Consider the following 19670-nt stretch of genomic DNA (forward strand, 5'->3'; position numbering starts at 1 on the left):
TATTTAAATCATACAAATCAACAATGACTCTAAAGTAAGAATTTTGGCCTCTTCTCAAAGATCTTAGTCTTTTCTTTTATGGAACCTAATAGAATGCATAAAATAATCTTCCAATTGCACTTTTTGTCACTACTCATCACAAAAAATTTTCATTGAATATCAGTGCATATGAAAACAGATAAAGAAAACAAAATTATTCATCCACATGTGTCAGGTAGTTCCAAATACACAAAATTCCAGAACATAAACTTTCTAGAAACCTGCGAGATAATGTGATATCAGTTCTCAGTCATAAAATAAAGGTAAGAACTATAAAAGCAACAAACATGCTGCTACTCCACAAAATTAATGATGCCAAATGGTCTAAAGTTGTCTTTCAGTCACTACAACTAAGCTGCATGGGAGCACAATCAAATGCTTGAAATTACCATGGTTCTATTTAAGATGCAGATCAATAGACTTTACTCTCTCAAATCTTTGAGCTAGTTCTTTCTGATTCAAAATAAAAAACATACATTGAATCATTAAAAACAGTGAAAACCATAGTGAATGATCTAAAAGAAATCTTCAAAATACAACATGGATATAGTAAAACAATACCTTGATCTCAGGTCTGATCGTGATTATGCGGATTATATTCTAAATATTTTTTTTTCAAATTTTAAAAAGTAAAAGCTATTATAGTTTAATATATATTTTGAAACATAAGATTATGAAAAAATAAAGCTTAATTTTTGTACTATTATTTTCCCATATTTTGAGAAAATATAAACTGTAAAATCCCTTTGTTCTTCTCCGACATTAGCTGACAATATAAACTGATCAAAACATGTAATAAATATTTCTTATTCTTCAAGTGCAGCATTCACCAGACTTTTTCTTGTCTCTATATAACAATTGTTCAAAAAACTACAAAGTGAATGTCCATATAATTACCTATCAAAACATGGTGTTTTCTTCTTGCCATGTCATGTTTTCCACAATCACCTACACGTTTCAGATTCTAAATTAGAACACATTGCTCAATTTAAAGTTAAATCAAGAGAGTGAATTCACGTACAGGGACTCTGTCAGGGTACTTCTCTCTGATTCGAGTCGCTTCATTCATCCTTGTCTCTGATAATCATCAACAAACCAAAAAAACATCAATCAACATCATGATCATCTCAAGGATTAAGACATTAATTAAACTCGGCTAAGTGTATGTGTATCCCTAAGAAGATAGAACCAACAAGAAACAGAGATACAAAGAATCAAGATCATAAGAATTCTACAAGATCTGTAGCTATTTAGATGTGTATACAGAGCTAAGAGAGGATCTAAGAAACTAACCCAGCGGATTAGAAAGCTGGAATGAGCTCTTAGCCATGGCGACTCGATCCGACTCTGCAAATTTCAAGCACGCAAAGATCATGATTTCGAAATTGTAAACACGATCGGTGAATCAATTCGAAGCAGAAGAACCCTAGATACTTGAATTGAGAAGAAACGTACCCGAAGAAGAAAGTGTACGCGATTCGTCGAAGCTAGGGTTTTGCTGAGAGAGAAAACAAGAATTGATTTTGATGGAAACTGGAGAAGGAAAGAGAGAAGTCAATATCGAGTATTTAAATTACATAATCATATAAAGCGCTAAGAAAAAACCCCAGTAATTAGTCGCCAGAAATCCAAGAAACTCAACGATGGGAAGATTAAGTTGACAGGGTATCTGAATCTTGATCAATCAATAAGCATCCACTCTTTTGCTTGTGTTTTAATTGATAGATCATTATGAACCACAACTCGGACCAAAATATGCAATCGCGAAGATCAAGTCGCAAGGATTTGCCTACAAAAACATAAGCCCCAGCAAAATATAAAACCAATTTCGTTTGAAAACGATTTCGAGATGCGTTTCTACAGCCAACTCGATTTTGGGTGGAGGTGAAATGAAACAATCAGGAAGAGTTTATAAATAATCATTGATTGATCAATATTGTCTCAAGGTAACTGAAAATTCTGAGTTTGGAGACGAACACGAAGTGGAAAAGCCACAGCATAACATCGACTTTACTCTTCTTAAACAAACTTTCTCATTGGATAATTATTTTAAACGATGTGACATAGATTAGAGAGCTTCATATTGTCCTTTTAGTATTGGGATGTTGACGTTTGTTTTTTGCTTAAATGGCATGTTTGATTTGATTTGATTAGATTTGATCGCAAGTGTGATTGTAATCTCTTTGCCTTTTTTAGAAAAAAATGAATTCCTTGGAATACCGAAGTTGACATTGGTGTGATCCTTAGAGCATCTGCATTGAAGGTTCAATGCAGAGGTTCACACTTTTCTCCAAAAAAAAAAAATTTAAAATATTCTATTTTTTTGTGAACTCAGCTCCTGCATGTTCATCACTGTATCGCGGACTCCACGCTACGTGGTGACCCGCGATTGGTCTATTTAATTTTTTTTTTTTTTAAATCAAACGAAAAAGTAAAAAAAAAATAATAAAAAATTAAAGTTATGAACCCCACTCAAGGTTGGCTATGACCTTAGATTGGCTATGACCTCTGAGAGGAATCATCTTTAAAAATGATCACGATCTCTGTTCCCCAAGTCTGAACACAATGCACGATTGGCAACTAACTGCCTCCGAACAGTTTTAGTGAAGGGCAAAATTATAGGGAAAATCGCAATTAAAACTATGAAAATATAAAAAGCAAACACTTCAAACCCTGATGCTCAAGCACACACTTCAAACCATCAAATATTTAACAGATGTCAAAAAAAAAAATGTGACCGGTACTATTTATTCAGTGGTAAAAAAATAAGTTTCACACTTTACCATGAAGTGTGAGTACTTGACCACAAAGGTTTAAAATGTTACATTTTTACACTTTCATGGCTAATATAATTGATTTGAAGTGTGAGTACTTGACCAAAAAGCAAACAGTATCGGATTATTGTGTTTTTAATCATCTACTCTTGATTTACTGTTTTTGTTCATGGAAGACATTAGAAACCCAATCTGTTTTTAAGATCTTTAATTCGAACTACTTTGATCCATTTCTCTATTTCAACGGTCGACTACAAACATGAGACCTTGATGTGTCTCTTGCCTGCAAGATTCAAAGGTTACTCCAACCTCATAGACCTTGTACCTAGCATTTGAACTAGAAGATGTCCCAAAAAAATATAAGACTATTAGCTGTATTCCAAGCCAAGCAAAGCACTACTAGCGAAACTCTTTTACTGCAACATCAATGCGGGACTCTTTCCACATATCTAGAACACAAATAATTTATGGATACATTCACTAGATATCCTATGACTGATAAACATTAATGCTAAGGAAAAAGAGAAGCAAAGAGAATCAGGATCAGAAATCTTAACATAGTTTTTCAAGCTCACAAACATAACTTGAACTTAAAGTAGAAAACAAAAAGGAACAAATAAAACTCTTACTAGACTTGATTAATCTTCGGGGTCAAAAGGTCTGTTGTCAAAATCTTCTCTGTCTTCAGCTATGTCAGGGCAATACCTCTGAGACAAAATCTCAACTTGTTCCGCAAACGTTTTGCTTCCAGGTATTCCGATATGATTCACCATCTGGTTCCACCGACTTCTACAAACATCTCCATCTCTATTATCCAAAATATTATCCCAATCCACGTCGTCCACACAAGCAGCATCCAGATTCGTAAGCTCGTCCAGGAGCCTATAGTCATCCACGTTAGCCCATATCCCCTTTGCCACCATCGGTGATGTCAACTGATCATACCATTTCAAGCAGCAGACGGCATGGTCCCTTGTTCCGAGCTCGTCGCTTATGGCCATCCAAGGGATGTTATCTCTCAGCATCCCATGTTTCGAGTGCTTCTCTTTGAACACTTTTATCCTAAGGTCTTTGTTGACAAGATCAAAGAGGCTTTGGTACTCCTCCATAGACCAGTGTCCTCTCTTCTTGGACGCCAGTCTAATCCTCCTCCAAGCGTCTTTCACATGGTTCCTGTGTTTCCCCATGGCATCCGCGAGAGTTCTCCAGTCGTTGCCGCGTTTCTTTTGATGCTGTACAACGAGTTCCAAATCCTCTTTGGTCCATACCCCTTTAGATCCTTCTTCAAACAAAGTATGTGCGCGATAGTAGACGCCAGTGTATGGCCTCCAAGGCAAAGCAGTAGCTATCTCTTTCCAGCAGCCTCTGACTTGTTTGTGTGCCTTGCAGTTCATAACCATGTTAATCCCTTCGTCTCCTAAAGCATGGTTATCAACGTATTCCAATACAGATTTCTTGATCAGCTCGTCCTCTTCCTCTGTAAAACGCTTACCCCTCACCAGGTCAACTTTTTCTTCTTCTTCTTCTTCTTCTTCATCGCTTTCTTCAGACTCAGCAGGAAAAACTTCAACTTGGTCAGAAAAGTTAACCTTTTTAGCGCTTTTAGGTGATGGGGTGGTCAGAATTTCATCACTCTTACTACCCTTTTGCTTCTTGACGTTGTTTTGTTCAGCCTCTGGATCTTCACTTTGATTCTTCTTCTTCTTTTTCTTCTTACTTTTCTTCTTTGCAATTTCCGGAGAGTTCAAGTCGTTTCCTTCAGCCTCTGAAGCTTCAATTTGCTTCTTCTTCCTTTTCTGCTTTGGAACTTTTGTAGACTTATTCAAGCCAGCCTCTGAATTCTCAATTTGCGTCTTGTTGTCTTCATCAACCTCTGGATCATCAATTTGCTTCTTCTTCTTTGAAGACTTGTTCAAGCCAGCCTCTGAATTCTCAGTTTGTGTTTTCTCTGCGTCTTCAGTAGAGTCCTTGTTGTCTTCTTCAACCTCTGGAACTTCAGTTTGCTTCTTCTTCCTTTTCTTCTTTGTATCTTTGGTAGACGTGTTCAAGTCAGCCTCAAGATCCTCAGTTTGTAACTGATTAGCATCTTTGGTGCAGTCAGTGTTGTTAACTTGAGCCTCACTTTGTATCTTCTCCTTACTTTTCTTCTTTGAGCTATTTGCCGAGCTGAAGCTGTTTTCTGAATCCGCACTAGTTTTCTTCTTCTTAGTCTTAGGCTTGTGTGCTGCATCTCCCAGATCATCAACACGCTTTCTCTTTCCCGTATCTCTCTTACCATCATCATCATCATCAGTGTTGACGAGTGCTTTCTCAGTGTCTCCTATCTCATCACCACCAGATACCTTCTTGTGCTTCTTCTTCGATTTCTTTCCACCATCTTCAGAATCAGGTTTTTCAACACTTGCTTTCTTCTTCTTCTTCTTCTTCTTCTTCATAGAGTTGCGCTCTGCATCAGTTCCTTGAGATTGAACCGCAACCTTACTCTCTTCATCCGTGTCAGACTCCGGCGAGTCCAACTTGAAGAAATTCGCCGACATAACCATTTCAATTCGCCCTCAAATCCGAATTTAGGGATTGAGAAACTAAAACCCTATTAGAGATCCAATTAACTAATCCGACGCTTCCAGTTTTTCGTGGCGGCTTCTGTGAAGACCTAAGGGGTTTATTTTGATTTGAGATTATGGCCCTCCAAGACGTGGGCTTACCTCAAAGGCCCAATATTGCATTTATCTTCCGAGACGCCGCCTGTTTAGATTTCACACTGATGAGTTACATGAATTGGTAGCTAATAACAATGTTTACTGGTGGGTGATTCGTGGCTTGACAACCATTAGGATGTGTAGATTGTGAGCTCGCACTCCATCCACTGATCCTTGTTTTGTACCTGTTTTTCATACTTCCAGTACACGCTGATGATGTTGCTACCTCGGTAACTGTACAAGTATAGAAACGCTCACTTCGACGTCAAGATCTACACTGAATCAGGCTTGACACCATGTACTTGAAACATTTTAATGGGGGCTTCTTTTTGTGGAGCCCTTTAAAAATATATATAAAATGTTAAGTGTAAAATAGAAAAATAACAAAAACAATTTTACTAAGTTAAAAAAAAATAGATAAAAGAAATTTGTTAACTTAAGCCGCTTTAACTAGGTCAAAACTCAAAAAAGGTTCACTCAGAGTCACAGACGCCCCCACAATTAAATCTCTGCGAGAGAGGAGAGGAAATAAAAAAAAAAAAGTTCGGTAATTTTATTTTAGTCTGGAGCCCTAAAAGTCCCCACATCTTGGACCTGTGTCATCATGGATCCCAATAACCCTCCAAATCTCTTAAACCCTTCAGAGAACAAGAAGGCAGAAACAGAGGTTAAGGTTCTCAACAACACTGTTGAAGGAAAGAGGAAGGAGAAGGGGAAGGAAGGGCGTGAGATTCAGACCAAATCGAGCAAAGATGGACACCTTAAAGTGGAAGGACGCGGTCGAAGAGTCAGGTTGCCTCCTCTCTGTGCTGCCAGGATTTTTCAACTGACTCGAGAGTTAGGTCACAAATCCGACGGCGAGACTCTCCAGTGGCTTCTCCGCCACGCTGAGCCGTCGATTATCTCCGCCACCGGAACTGGAATCAAACCCGCCACCGACTCCGTTTCTCAACCTCCTCCTCACGCCGTCGATTTGAACCTAAACGCTTCAACGTCTCATCTTGCGAATGGGTTTTGGGTAAATGAAAATGGGTTTGGTGTTGGAGCTAATCTTACGGAAGGAGGATTGGATTTGAACTGTGGATTTGGGTTTCTTGGGTTTGGTTTCAGTGGCTCTTCAGACATGGGTTTTGAGAACAATCAAATGCCTCAAGTTGGGGTTTTGAATCCGCAGATTTATCAGCAAATGGGTCAAGAACAAGCTAAGGTGCTTCAGCATCCACATGAAGCTCAGCAAGAGAACGCAGACAAACAAGGGTCTTAAAGCTTGAACCTTTAGTGCTTCTCTTTACTTAGATATGCATATATAGTTAGTGAGATGTCTGAGATATATGCTTTTGGTGGAATCTCAAGCTTAGTATAGCTTTTAGGGAATGCATTTTGTGGCAAAATGTGCTTATTTGTACCTTAGCTTGCTTAAACTCTCTCTCTAATCAATGGCTTTCATGTACTTAATCACGTTATAAAGTTACTAAGTATGTAGTTTCTGCTCTTTAAAAGTGCACTGAATTGAGGCTTCTCTGCATAATCAAACACCTTGTTTGTTGATTGAATTTGGTTGCACAAAGTGAAGTTTTTGAAATCGGGTCATGACTTGCTCAGAAAATCTATGTTACCGGGTATGATTGGGAGTCCACATAAGTTTGGTTAGCTTCATCTTGTTTGAAAGAGTTTGCCTTGAGGCTGAGTTGTTTTATGAGTCTCTCCGATGATATGTCTAATGCATATATTGGCATTTATGAGTCCCTGCTGTCTTTGCTGAACACGAGGACATTCTTTTTTTTTTGTATTCTGTTGAAAGCCACAAACAATGAAATTGGCCTCAAATGCAATCAAGAACTAATCTGAAACAACAACAGCATATTCTTTTTTTTTAACAACAACAGCATATTCAAAATGATTAATTTCTAAGTTGTGGGTGGTAAGTACTACAACTGAATATTCATTAAAAAACTGAGCAAATTACAAATGTGAAAATATTATAACTTTGAATAGTCCTTTGAATATTGAAAGTGAATTTTAAAAATGAATTATCTATTGATACCCGCTTGCACTTGGTGTTTGTTTTGGAGATCTTATTACCCAACTATAAACTGAAAGTTCAACATTCACATGTATTGTATGTTTAAAGCTTTGATCTTTCCGGTTATATATATGTGGATAAAGAACCTCTTTTGCAGCTTTATGGGATAAATCTGCAGTGAATACGCTGGCTTCTATTACAAAAAAAATACAACTTTGAAGAAAATTGGTCAACAATGAATACGTTGGCTTCAATTTATATGAAAGAGAGACAGAGAGATGCGTTTTCACTTGGCGGTGGGAGATGTGTGATTCTCTGATCTGGTCCCTACTTCTTGATTCATTCGGTAAAACCTTCTACAGCCAAGAAGATACTAATAAGGAAAAAAACTACTTAATTCTAACAACCTAAAGTTAGTACATTAAAATGGAAAAAAACTTATTTATTCGTCTCACGTCTTAACTAAAAACAAGTCGTCGAATAACTCAAATAAATTATATTTGGAAACTTTCTATATTTTACATGCTTTCTAGAAATCTATGACATTTTAAATTTAAATAATGGCATAGTACTAATTGAAAACAAATCATACATGTCTAATAGTAGCTCACATAGAACATTCTTACGTTTTGGATACTCTATATGATACAACAATTTCAATTTTTTGCCCGGGTATTTGAGTTTTGCGGTGTCAAGATCGCATTCCTCAAGCGTGCAAGTTATGTTAAGATTTAAGAACCGTACGTTGTTTGATACATTCAAGTTGAAAAAACTGCTAAAAACTTTTATTTTTCCTAACCAAACAGAATCTATTCTTGAAAAACGTGAAATTTTGTGTAGTGTTTGTCACAGTTTTCTTAGTGAAAGAGAATATGCATGCATGATATCATCTACCTGAATACTTTTAGTATGAAACATAGTAAAGAGAATTTTCATAAAAAAAAAACATAGTAAAGAGAGAAAGAAAACCGAGGAAGTCATCCAAAAATTGGGAGGCCTACTCTCAACTGCCAAAATAACACATTAGTGTTTGTTGTGTTAGGTCGTTTATTCAGTCACCTAACCCTAACTAAATGAAATACGTTAAAACTCAAATATATAGAAAAATAAAGAAATACTATTAGTCAATATGACTCTTTATTTTTTTAACAACTAAAAAAAATCTATCGTGCAATCAAGACCGTCCATGTATATTCTCTCTTTCACATTATTCTCAAGTTTTTCCCTAAAGAAGAGAAGATTTTTTATGAGCTTGCGGGTCCCATAAACTCATCAATTTCCCCATATATATCTCATGAGCTCGATCTTCATAACATTCAACTCGACCTCATATCCTTCAACACCAGTTACTACTTTCTCTATTCGGATCAAAAATGGTTTGTGTTATTGCTTCTCATCATGTTCTTGTTTAGTTTCACAAAGTCTTCAAAGATCTTTCCATGTTCATAACTTTTCTTTTATGTTTGTCCATCAGGTTGCGGAAAACAACAACAAGGAAGTGACACTCTCTGCCTCAGTGGAGAAAAACAACATGAAAGAACCAAACATTCATCTCGAGGTTCTTCAAAAGGAACCAGCTGCTTTGGTCAAACCCGAATCTGAGACACCAAATGGTCTATACTTCTTGTCGAATCTTGACCAGAACATCGCCGTGATCGTCCGTACAATATACTGTTTCAAATCTGAGGAGAGAGGGAACGAGCAAGCAGTACAAGTGATCAAGAAAGCTCTGAGTCAAGTACTTGTTCATTACTATCCTCTTGCTGGACGCCTCACCATAAGTCCTGAAGGTACTTGATTGATGAAACAATTAATGTTTCGGTCTCTATAACTCGGAAAAACAACATTAATTAACATGTACTTAATGGTGTGAACTTCAGGTAAACTGACTGTGGACTGTACTGAAGAAGGAGTTGTGTTTGTGGAAGCAGAAGCAAACTGTAAGATGGATGAGATTGGTGACATCACGAAACCAGACCCTGAAACATTAGGGAAACTTGTCTATGATGTTGTAGAAGCCAAGAATATTCTTGAAGTCCCTCCTGTTACTGCTCAGGTTTAACTACTTTTCTTCCTCCTCAAGCAATCTTTTTGTTATTTAGGGTTTTAAGATGAGATCTAATTCGTTTAGGGTTTTATTATAGGTGACTAAATTCAAGTGTGGAGGGTTTGTTCTTGGACTATGTATGAATCACTGTTTGTTCGATGGTATTGGAGCTATGGAGTTCGTTAACTCATGGGGTCAACTCGCTAGAGGCTTACCATTAACAACTCCTCCTTTCTCGGACAGAACCATTCTCACAGCTAGAAACCCTCCAAAGATCGAGAGTCTTCACCAAGAATTCGAAGAGATCGAAGATAAGTCGAACATCAACTCTCTTTACACCAAAGAGCCAACTCTCCATAGATCCTTCTGCTTTGATCCAGAGAAAATCAAGAAACTTAAGCTCCAAGCAACAGAGAACAGCGAATCTCTCCTAGGTAACTCTTGCACGACTTTTGAAGCTTTATCTGCATTTGTGTGGAGAGCAAGAACCAAGTCGCTGAAGATGTTGAGCGATCAGAAAACGAAGCTTCTCTTCGCCGTCGATGGTAGAGCCAAGTTTGAGCCTCCACTTCCCAAAGGGTATTTTGGGAATGGAATTGTTCTCACAAACTCAATCTGTGAAGCTGGAGAGCTAACCGAGAAACCTTTGAGTTTCGCTGTTGGATTGGTCAGAGAAGCGATTAAGATGGTAACTGACCGATACATGAGATCAGCCATTGATTACTTTGAAGTAACAAGAGCGAGACCATCTCTTTCTTCGACTCTTCTGATCACTACATGGTCGAGATTAGGTTTTCACACAACAGATTTCGGTTGGGGAGAACCGGTTTTGTCCGGTCCAGTAGCTTTGCCTGAGAAAGAAGTGACTCTGTTCTTGTCTCATGGAGAAGAGAGGAGAAGCATCAATGTGCTTCTTGGACTTCCTGCTTCAGCCATGGATGTGTTTCAAGAACTGTTTTTACAGATATGATGTTGAACGCAAAAGACAAAAGAATAAAATATTTGGCAATTATTGTCATAAACTATTTGTTTTCTCCGTTTTTATTTTATTTTTGATTTCTGCTGAATTATTATTATTATTACTATTGTTATCTTCATCTTGAACTTGTTTGTATCCTGCATAAAAAGTTTAAACCAGAAATTTATATAACTCCAACTATATTGTAATTTAATTTATTGTTTCTGGAATGTTGAGTTTATAGTACAAACGAACACTATATATAAATAAACTGTATAAACAAAGTCTAAAGATAAAGAACAGAGAACAGGAAGACAACAGAGTTCTTGTAGAAGCAAAACAATGATTCTATTACTTGCCACACAAGTCAATATTCTTCTCAAACGGTCTGAAATTCAAAGCGCTAAATCCGTAAACACAGAGATTAGACATCTTGGACTCAAACACGACCTGATCCGTTGTAGTTTTGTAGCCAGGAACGTTGCACGAATCCGAGGAGGTACTGATCAAGCTTGCCTGACAAGAAGCTGTCAGAGAATCTTTGTCGTCTTCTGCTGCACAAGAAACACCTTCCACAGACGTTATGTCTAGCTTGTAGAGTCCAAGCTCGTCAGTGGTTTGATTTGCAGAGAACGTTAGCATCTCTCTAGTTCTTGAAGAAGCTGCCTTAAATCTGCAGATTACACTCACTTCAACACCTGTTTTTTTTTTGTTCAGTTAAAACAAAAGTGAGAGACATTTCAAATTGGATTTAACTATTATGAGAAAACTTTATTGGAATATTTACCGGGCATGAAGTAGCTGTGTTTGGAGAAACTGTTGCTAGAGCAGACGTCGCAATAAACAAGACCCATTACAGTGATGTTTGCAGTTGGTATGGATGAGGACTGTCCCAGACACAGAGAGTTTAAGGACAGAAGTTGCAGAAGCAACAGTAGCATTATCAGTTTCTTTTCCATGTCCACAAGCTTCAACATTTTTTCATCTTTGGATACACACTTGTTTAGAGATGAGGTTCTTTTTGTTTATGTGGTTGATGGAAGAAACAAACAAAGATTGGGCTAAGAGGTAAAAGACAAAAGGAGAAACAAAAGATTAGACAAGAAAAGACAGAAACTCCATTGAAACAAAGTTTCAAGTTTATTGTCTTTTATATTATTCAGAAAACTCAAGAGTCCTGTATGAACAAAAAGATGAGTAGAGAAAGAAGCTTCTTGAGTGAAGGTTATAAATGAATAGGGTGAATAAAGTGAGAGGTTGGTTATGTGCTTCTTACATTTATTGAGCTCTCAAGCTTTCTGTTTTAAGGGTTTTTGTATATGAATCTCCAAGAAATTGGCTAAATCTGGAAAAGAGAGTGGAGAAGGTAAAGCCACATGTGTTGTGTGTATATATGTATGGGAAATTGGGTGAGATAGCTATGAAAAAAAACTATAATTCACTAACTAACTAAAATCACATTTTTTTCAAAAAAAAAAAACTAACTTCTCTTCCTACCTCTCTCCTCTTTTCTCTTCCTACCTCTCTCTACCTTCTCTTTACAAAACTAAATTCTCTTTTTTTTTCTTAGTTATTTCACAAATAAACCCTATGTGTATGGACAATTTATCAAGTTATCAATCATAAACACCACGGAAGTGGTCAGAAGAAATTGCTATTTATATATCAATACAAGAAGCCAAACTATAACTACTATATTTTCATGAAAAATGGAGAATATTTTTGAACTGGATTAGTAAGAAAAACAAGCAGACTTCAAATAGTTCAAGCCCAAGACTCATAAACCAGCAGCAAATAGTGATTCGAACACTTACATGAGACTAAACCGAGAACGATTAGACACAAAAAAATAGAAAAAAAATGTTTGTGAGATTTAAATAATCTCTCATTTTCAATTCAATAGTAAGATTTCGTGTTATAATATGTCTGGACAAATTACTTGAAACCAAATGAACTGAACCAAATCAAATCAACAAATATGGAACTGAATCCAAAAGTCATAAATATCTTGTTCTTTGCTTAAAACTATTTGGCATTTGAACTACACAGATACATAAGCAAAACAGAATGAGTATTCGAGTACCTAAAAATACAACAGTATGCAAAATATATGTTATACATAGACTTAAAATAACTGAAATACCCAAATTTTAGTAATGTTGCCAACTTGCCATGATTGCTGCATTGCATTGACCTTAAACCCTACATTTGTATAGAATTAAGAGATGCTCACAAGTCTAAAGAACCGAAATAGTGTCGCCATAATTGCTGTATTGCAGCAGCATCCCTAAAGTTTATTAATGAACTTATAAAGCCAAATCGTTCTCATTATTAGATTTTAAAAGTTGCCAAGATTCCTGCTTACTCTGTCCATGACAACAACAATATCTATTTTACACAATAAGTTATCTCTTTTTTTTTTAACACAACACAATAAGTTATCTCAAACTAATAAAAAATGAATATAAAAGATGAGTTACAGAGATGACATTCGTTTTAGTTGACCTTTTAAGACAAACGCATGATTAAAAAAAGAGAGGATAAAATGTAATGTAAAAGGCGGCAATGCACAATTGTGGCGACATTATGAACTTGGGAACACCTGAATTAAGAAGAGAAAATGGATTAAACATATATAACAAAGTAGCAAAAAAACTGACTATAAATAGATCACCACACTCTTGGGTTTGTATCATCAAAGTAAGTTTATTGAAAAGAAAAAAGTAAAGCAGAAAGAAAAGAGATGGCAAAGAACTTCAACTCTGTCAGCTTCACCATTATTGTGCTTGTCCTCATGATGGCTTCTACCGGTAAGTTGATCTCGATTATATACTTTTCAGTTGTATTTTAATTATCTTGCGCTGATGATCATGATGAATATGTCAACAGGAATCCTCAAGACCAAGGCTCTGCCTGGGGTGGAGTGCCCAGTTGGAAGTGGATGCCTTGTCCCCTCTACGCGTGTGTTCTCACAAGAGTGCGGGCCGGAGCCGTTCCTAGGTACAGATTTGGATTGTTGTGCATGTTGCACTGCCACATACGGCTCTCCTCCAGTCTGTTTTGCGGTTGTTGAGGGAACCGATCTGCACTGCCATTGTTACCAAAAGAAGCCTTGATATCACATAATTACCAAGTGTTACTTTTGTATCCATTCAGTATGAGAACATGACGTGTGTATGTTTATGTTCAAGTTTCTTTTGCTTCCAAATAAAATATCAAGGGCAAAGCTTGTCACTTCTTCCCCCTCAAGTGTAAGCTCATGTTGTGTGCACTTTTGTTTCATTTTGAATACATATATAACATATTTGTTTTTTTTGGGCTTAAATTATAGGGGAATTGCGCTGTATGACGTTCAATAAACGCATAATTCACTCGATGGCTAATTTCCCTAACTCACCGATATATGGCTCATCTTTTATAAAATATTGCCATATTGCCCTCCTTATTAACCGGGAGTAACTGGCAAAAAATAAAAATTAATTAAAAAAAATTAACTGTTCACTAAACTGTCGTGGCGCTTCGTTACCCCACATAATCCTTTTTTACTTTACCATACCTTTCTCTGTAAACTAAACACTATTCTTCTCTTTCATCACCACCCGAAATTCACGTTGTGTGTTGTCAGACTTTAAACTGCTCGTCACCGCGATATTACTTCACGCACCGACGAATCGGAACCCAGAAGGCATTCTACGGTTCTTACTCCGTCAAGATCGCATCCGGTACTCCCGTGAGTTCGATTTTACTTTTCTATTTTGTCGAAATTTCCAGTTACTCCGACCGGAATTGAGTCTTGTTCTCCGTTTCTTTGTTCTTTTCAACAATACGAGAGCTTTAATTGTCTATCTCTCCTATGTAGTGTATCGATTTACTGGTCTTTGCACGTGGTAGTAAATTCCAGATAGAAACAAAAATCGATTCCGTGCCTTTGTTTGGAAGATTGTAACTGTGATTACTGCGTGGTCGCTTTCGGTTTTCTGTTTATTTGGTTTTCACCCGTCATTATCTGTACACGAAAATAGGATTTTGAATGTAAAGTGGTTTAATTGTTCACTCTGGGACTTAGGATATTTCATAAAACTGACCATACTAGACCATTTTCGTATTTTCAATTGCAATATAGTATGTGAATAACATAGTAATGCCATTTGCTATTCCATTTATTGTGAATCTCTTTTTTATGTGTGGTATTGTTTTCATTCTATAGAGTTTGTTATTGCCATCTCGGTAAGGAGAGATATTTAGTATCAGATAGCAACGGAAATTGGTTACATCAATACTAGATAGAGGATTATGAAACCCATTTCACTGTCTATCGTTTTCATTTTTTGGGTTTCTTTGTTTTGATCCGTAATTATCTGTACAATATATGACTATATTGAATTGTAATTGATTTTTGCTAAGTTTGCAAACTCTTCTACTTCATATTTCTGCACATACTAGACCATTTCACTAGCTGGAATCGCATTCTATATGTATATAGAATAGTAGTGTACGTAGCTACTGTATTTACTGTCTCCGTTAGTCTTACGGGTTTTATTGTTTTCATGCTTGGCAATGACAAAATGGACGAATTAGGTCTTCCTCTGAGAATGTTTGAGGCGGGTTCAGAACCATCAGGGCGGAAACGAGTTAATAACTACTTCAACCTACGGTGGATTGACATCATAAACAGTGCACTAGAGGAAGAAGACTTGGAAATGTTGAATGAGTCGCAGTTCCGGAGAGTTTTGCAGATGGGTTCGCATACTTTTTCAGTAATGTTCCTCCATTACTGCCTCTCACGTCAGTTGCTAACTGCAAAGGAGTATGAACTTTGGTGGATCTTCGTTGGGAAGCTGATACGCTATGCCATACAAGACTTTGCTCTGGTCACCGGACTGAACTGTGGCGACGGCGTTGGGTTAACTGGAGAAGCCGCCGAGAAAGGTATTGGGCGAGGGAAGGCGTCCGGTAAAGGCAAATCATCTATGTCAATATGGGATGATTTATTTCGTGGGGAGGAGAAGCCCACACCTGGATGGATCATGGAGCGGCTTGTGAAGGGTAAAAAATACAAGGATCGGTTAACCCGTTTGCGGCTTTCGTTGTTGGTATTGGTGTAAGGGATTCTGTGTCCAACTTGTGGGACAACAAAAATCAGACCCGAAATAGTGAGCATGCTTGGTGATCTTGACGCTTTCATGAAGTATCCATGCGGCAGGGAGTCATTTATACTGACTGTTAGAAGTACAAAAGCAAGATCTGCTGTTAATTATGTGAAGGATACAATGGCCATTCAAGGATTTACCCATGCGATGGTATTGGTTACTGTGACTGCATGTCCTTCTATCATTATTAAGACTGGCGGTGCGGATCCTCTAGCAGATTCCACCCTGTCGAGCGAAGAAATTATCAGCAGGGTTGTTGATAGAAAGGTGGTGGTCAACATTGTCTCGGCCAAGACGGTTGATCAACTGGGACAGGTTAGTCAATATTTTTTGACTATCTCATATATATGTCATTCCATATGTCAATTAAAATCATACTATTTCCTTTCCATGTACCTATACTTGATTTTATTTGACCATACTGTGACTACTTACTTTCTATACCGTATATTTGTGTCGCAGGCATATGTACGGTCTTTGATTAGCACAGATGAAGAGAGTGAGGATCTTTATCGTGGGTTGGGAGATAAGGAAGATACGAGTGTTGATACCATGGTTGCTTTGATTGACGATGATTACCCATTTGAGCATAATACTTGGTCAGGTGGTGTGAAAGCGGATGAGGTTAAACTGAAGAAGGGTCATGCACAAACTTCGGAGTCAAGTGATGAAAATGTTCCCGAGCCGGTTGAAAAGGATAACGCTCATCATGGTGGCGTAGAGAGTGCTGGTTACCCTGGAGATCCGAGAGGGAAATCATCAGCTAACCCCTCGGGTGCCCCGCATGGTGGTGAGAGTTTCCATTTTGATGTCCAAACATTACTTAGGCGTGCAGCTGACGCATACGAGGAGAAGGTTATTGCAATGTATGAGGGCTATATTCGGAGTTTGAAGGGCCATTTTAATTCTGAAGTGGCAGCCCTTCGAACAGACTTACAAGCAGCTACATCCGCGATTGCCCATTTGGAAAGTACGGTCACAGGGGAGTTTGATAAGATCAATCAGTTACTGGAGTCTCGGCTTAGAGGTGCGGATATGGGACCAACGTATGGGTTCAGTCCTGAGAGACATTCGTCACCATTCCCAGGTCAGAATGATGATTTCAACAATTCAGAGGTTAATCCCGATCGACCCACTACACATACTGGTGCTCCTGATGGTATGGGTACCCATACAAAGTTCGCTGTAAGTCTCAATACAATGAAATTATTCTTATATAGTATGCCATTCCATAAGCTCACCAGACTATTCCATTTCTTATTCCTTGTTTGTATTATTCTCCAGTCACCACAGCGAGATGGAGAGGATGTTGCAGGAACAGGGACCGCCTCGGTTGGTTTGGGTCAGAATCTGGATGAAGGAGAAAGGGGTGGAGGACTATCTCCGGGTAAACAGACCGACTCAACTGATGGAGTCGAATTTAGAGCTGAGACAGGGGGCGAGCATAGGGGAGATGCTCACATTGGACATGACCCCATAAACATGGAGGTTTGTCCTTTAAATTATGTTGTGTTTTATACCATTCTATGCAGTTTATGCAATTAGATCCTTTTCATATTGATATTGGTCACTGACATTTCCATACTATTTTAATTTAGAATCCCTCGCCTTCGGTAAACGTCGCATCCCCTGACAATGATGATGCCGCCAATCTTCCATCTCGAGTTGATGTGGTAAGAGTGAGTAGAAACGTGATAAGCAGTCAAAATGTCGGCTTTGTCTTAATATTATAATAATGTATATTGGCTCATTAAATTGACAAATGTGGTTAATCTATCTAGGACCAAGTGAATGTATCATCGGAATGCCGCATTGATGACCCATTGTCTGGCGTCGTTAATAAAATTCTATCAGAAGCCGGCGTTGATAAAGTAAGTTGTCTATACTATATTGCATACATAAATCTATATATCTACTCTATTTTGCAATTAATTCCTTTCTATTTGCTTTGCATTGCCAGGATCCACTCCGACCCTCTACTGGCTCTGGAACTGATGTACCTCAGACATCAGCAGATGTCATTCCGGAGAAAGTGGGTCTTGATGGTGTGCATGACGATCGCGGTGAGGCTGCTGTTGGGAAGAAGGGTGAGGATGTGGATGAAGATGATGTTACAATTACTAAAGTTCAGGTATAATGCTTTAGCATCTTCCCCGCTCGTATGTTAAGTGTGTTTGCAGATTTGATAACTTTTGTTAATAGGTTGGACGAGGGAACACTGATGCAGCCGGTGGTCAAGCAGATGGTGGCAGATGTTTCAGTAGACGTACGCATACAAGTACCAAACGCTACACTCCTCCTGCACCCACCGTCCGTAAGAAAGAGGGAAACAAGAAAGTGCCACGTCAAATGGATGATAATGTTCCACCTCTTAAACGGGTAAAAAAGGTGTCGGTTGAGCCAAGTAACCCAAAGCCTCGTCCTCAAGAAAAACCCACATTTATAGGTGGCTTCTCCCCATTTACTCCTCCAACCCCAGCTGAAAGAGAGGCATTTTTGAAGATAATGGCAGAGGCGAAGTAAGTGGCAAACATTTCATGATTGCTATTCCATTTGAAAACTATATATTCCATATGATATAGTGTGGTATATTTATGAAATAAACACCTAACTGTGTTAGCACTTTCCTTCAGATCAAATGCACCATCCCTCGGGTCAGTCATTTCCATTGCTTCTTTGGATGATGTGTTCAATTGTACCGGCGTTTGTTCGTATGAGGTACGTTATAACCCTTACTGCTTCGCATAAATTTTGTCTATATGTTTTCGTTCTTATTTATGTGTATATTGTAGGCTGTGGATCGTGTTATAGGTTGGATAAGAAAGAGGCGTGACAGCAATCTATCTTCAAAATTTTACTTCATCCCTCCAACTTTTTTATGGATCTAATCCGCAGTTATCCTGCTTTTGAAGCCATGCAAGATAAGGCCGCCTTCACTTTTCCGATGTCTCTGCGCAGTCAGTTCATGCACCGGCCACAGTGGTTTACGCAAGTAAATTTTCTCTACACTCTGATTCTGGTTAAAGACAGACACTGGGTTGGCATGATAGTAGATTTAGCTATGTGGGCCATCTATGTGGTGGACGCGAACCAGACATGTCCTCCTATTTTTGTGGTGAAAGATGTCGTCAACCCGATATCGATTATGATGCCTCACATGATATCGAGGTTCTGTCTAACTTCCCGACCTCGTGAGTTGAATTACCTTCCGTTCCCCATATCTCGCATAGATATACCAGTTCTACTTGAACATCCAGGTATTGGCCGCCTCTCTATAAAATTTTTGTTTATCAAGCTCTAGTCTATACCATACGCATAAGCTACTATACTTTATGGGGTAGCCAGTATAGAATTCCACACTAAATTTTTAATAATCCTTTTCCTGTTCTTAGGGTACGCCGCGGTGGTGGCACTGATTCTGTTAGAGATCGCTGCGTTGGGGAATCCTTTGATTAATCTGTCTCTAACTGAAGAGGAGGTTCGTGTTGCAGCGGAGAACTATGCAATATCTACGCTGGGTATGTTTAAGGTGGTCCCCACTAATCCTGCAGTTTAGTCGTTTTCAGAACTGTACTACTTTATGTTGCAATAACAGTTTGATGTTATCCACATTGTGTTACGGAATTTCCTTTCTCCTACCTCTTTATGTTTTTCTCTGTGGTACTTTGTTTCTTCAGAATAACAAACGATGGTTTCTTATGGTTAATTTATGATGTCCTCAGTTACATGTTTCTTTATTCCATGCAAAAAAATAGTATATTTTTAAGCAGTTAGTGTTTACCGTTTAGAGTACTGATTGTACAACATGTGTAACGAAGGTTATCATAAGTCAGTGTATCTTGAGTCATACCCAAGTTTATGTTCATCTCGAAAATCTTATATAACTACTACACATTCCATCTATATTCCATACTATTTAAATTATCTTCAGTAAATAACTATTCTATATATGACGATTGATATTATCACGTTATAAGGGG

General features: G+C 38.0%; 4 protein-coding genes and 1 long non-coding RNA gene across 5 annotated transcripts; 2 read left to right on the top strand and 3 right to left on the bottom strand.

Annotated features, from left to right (window-relative positions):
- Nucleotides 1–954: 954 nt before the first annotated feature.
- On the bottom strand, nucleotides 955–1586 carry LOC106395407. The gene is made up of 4 exons (XR_001279244.3): nucleotides 1495–1586; nucleotides 1333–1386; nucleotides 1061–1116; nucleotides 955–987 (listed from the first exon to the last, which is right to left on the bottom strand). It is a non-coding gene; the product is annotated as an uncharacterized LOC106395407 (long non-coding RNA).
- A 1865-nt stretch (nucleotides 1587–3451) lies between these two features.
- On the bottom strand, nucleotides 3452–5356 carry LOC106393873 (DNA ligase 1). The gene has a single exon (XM_013834525.2). It carries the CDS (start codon nucleotides 5354–5356, stop codon nucleotides 3452–3454), a length of 1905 nt encoding a protein of 634 aa, XP_013689979.2.
- A 619-nt stretch (nucleotides 5357–5975) lies between these two features.
- On the top strand, nucleotides 5976–7021 carry LOC106391052 (transcription factor TCP6-like). The gene has a single exon (XM_013831615.3). It carries the CDS (start codon nucleotides 6117–6119, stop codon nucleotides 6774–6776), a length of 660 nt encoding a protein of 219 aa, XP_013687069.1. The 5' UTR covers nucleotides 5976–6116; the 3' UTR covers nucleotides 6777–7021.
- A 1747-nt stretch (nucleotides 7022–8768) lies between these two features.
- On the top strand, nucleotides 8769–10770 carry LOC106391051 (omega-hydroxypalmitate O-feruloyl transferase-like). The gene is made up of 4 exons (XM_013831614.3): nucleotides 8769–8911; nucleotides 9010–9325; nucleotides 9416–9591; nucleotides 9680–10770. The coding sequence occupies exons 1-4, from the start codon at nucleotides 8909–8911 to the stop codon at nucleotides 10550–10552; spliced, it is 1368 nt and encodes a 455-aa protein (XP_013687068.1). The 5' UTR covers nucleotides 8769–8908; the 3' UTR covers nucleotides 10553–10770.
- LOC106391053 (pollen allergen Che a 1-like) lies at nucleotides 10742–11976 on the bottom strand. Its single transcript, XM_013831616.3, has 2 exons — nucleotides 11328–11976; nucleotides 10742–11238 (listed from the first exon to the last, which is right to left on the bottom strand). Exons 1-2 carry the CDS (start codon nucleotides 11515–11517, stop codon nucleotides 10892–10894), a joined length of 537 nt encoding a protein of 178 aa, XP_013687070.1. The 5' UTR covers nucleotides 11518–11976; the 3' UTR covers nucleotides 10742–10891.
- Between the last annotated feature and the right edge of the window lie 7694 nt (nucleotides 11977–19670).

This window comes from Brassica napus, chromosome C4, assembly GCF_020379485.1.
Source record: "Brassica napus cultivar Da-Ae chromosome C4, Da-Ae, whole genome shotgun sequence".
NCBI lineage: Eukaryota > Viridiplantae > Streptophyta > Magnoliopsida > Brassicales > Brassicaceae > Brassica > Brassica napus.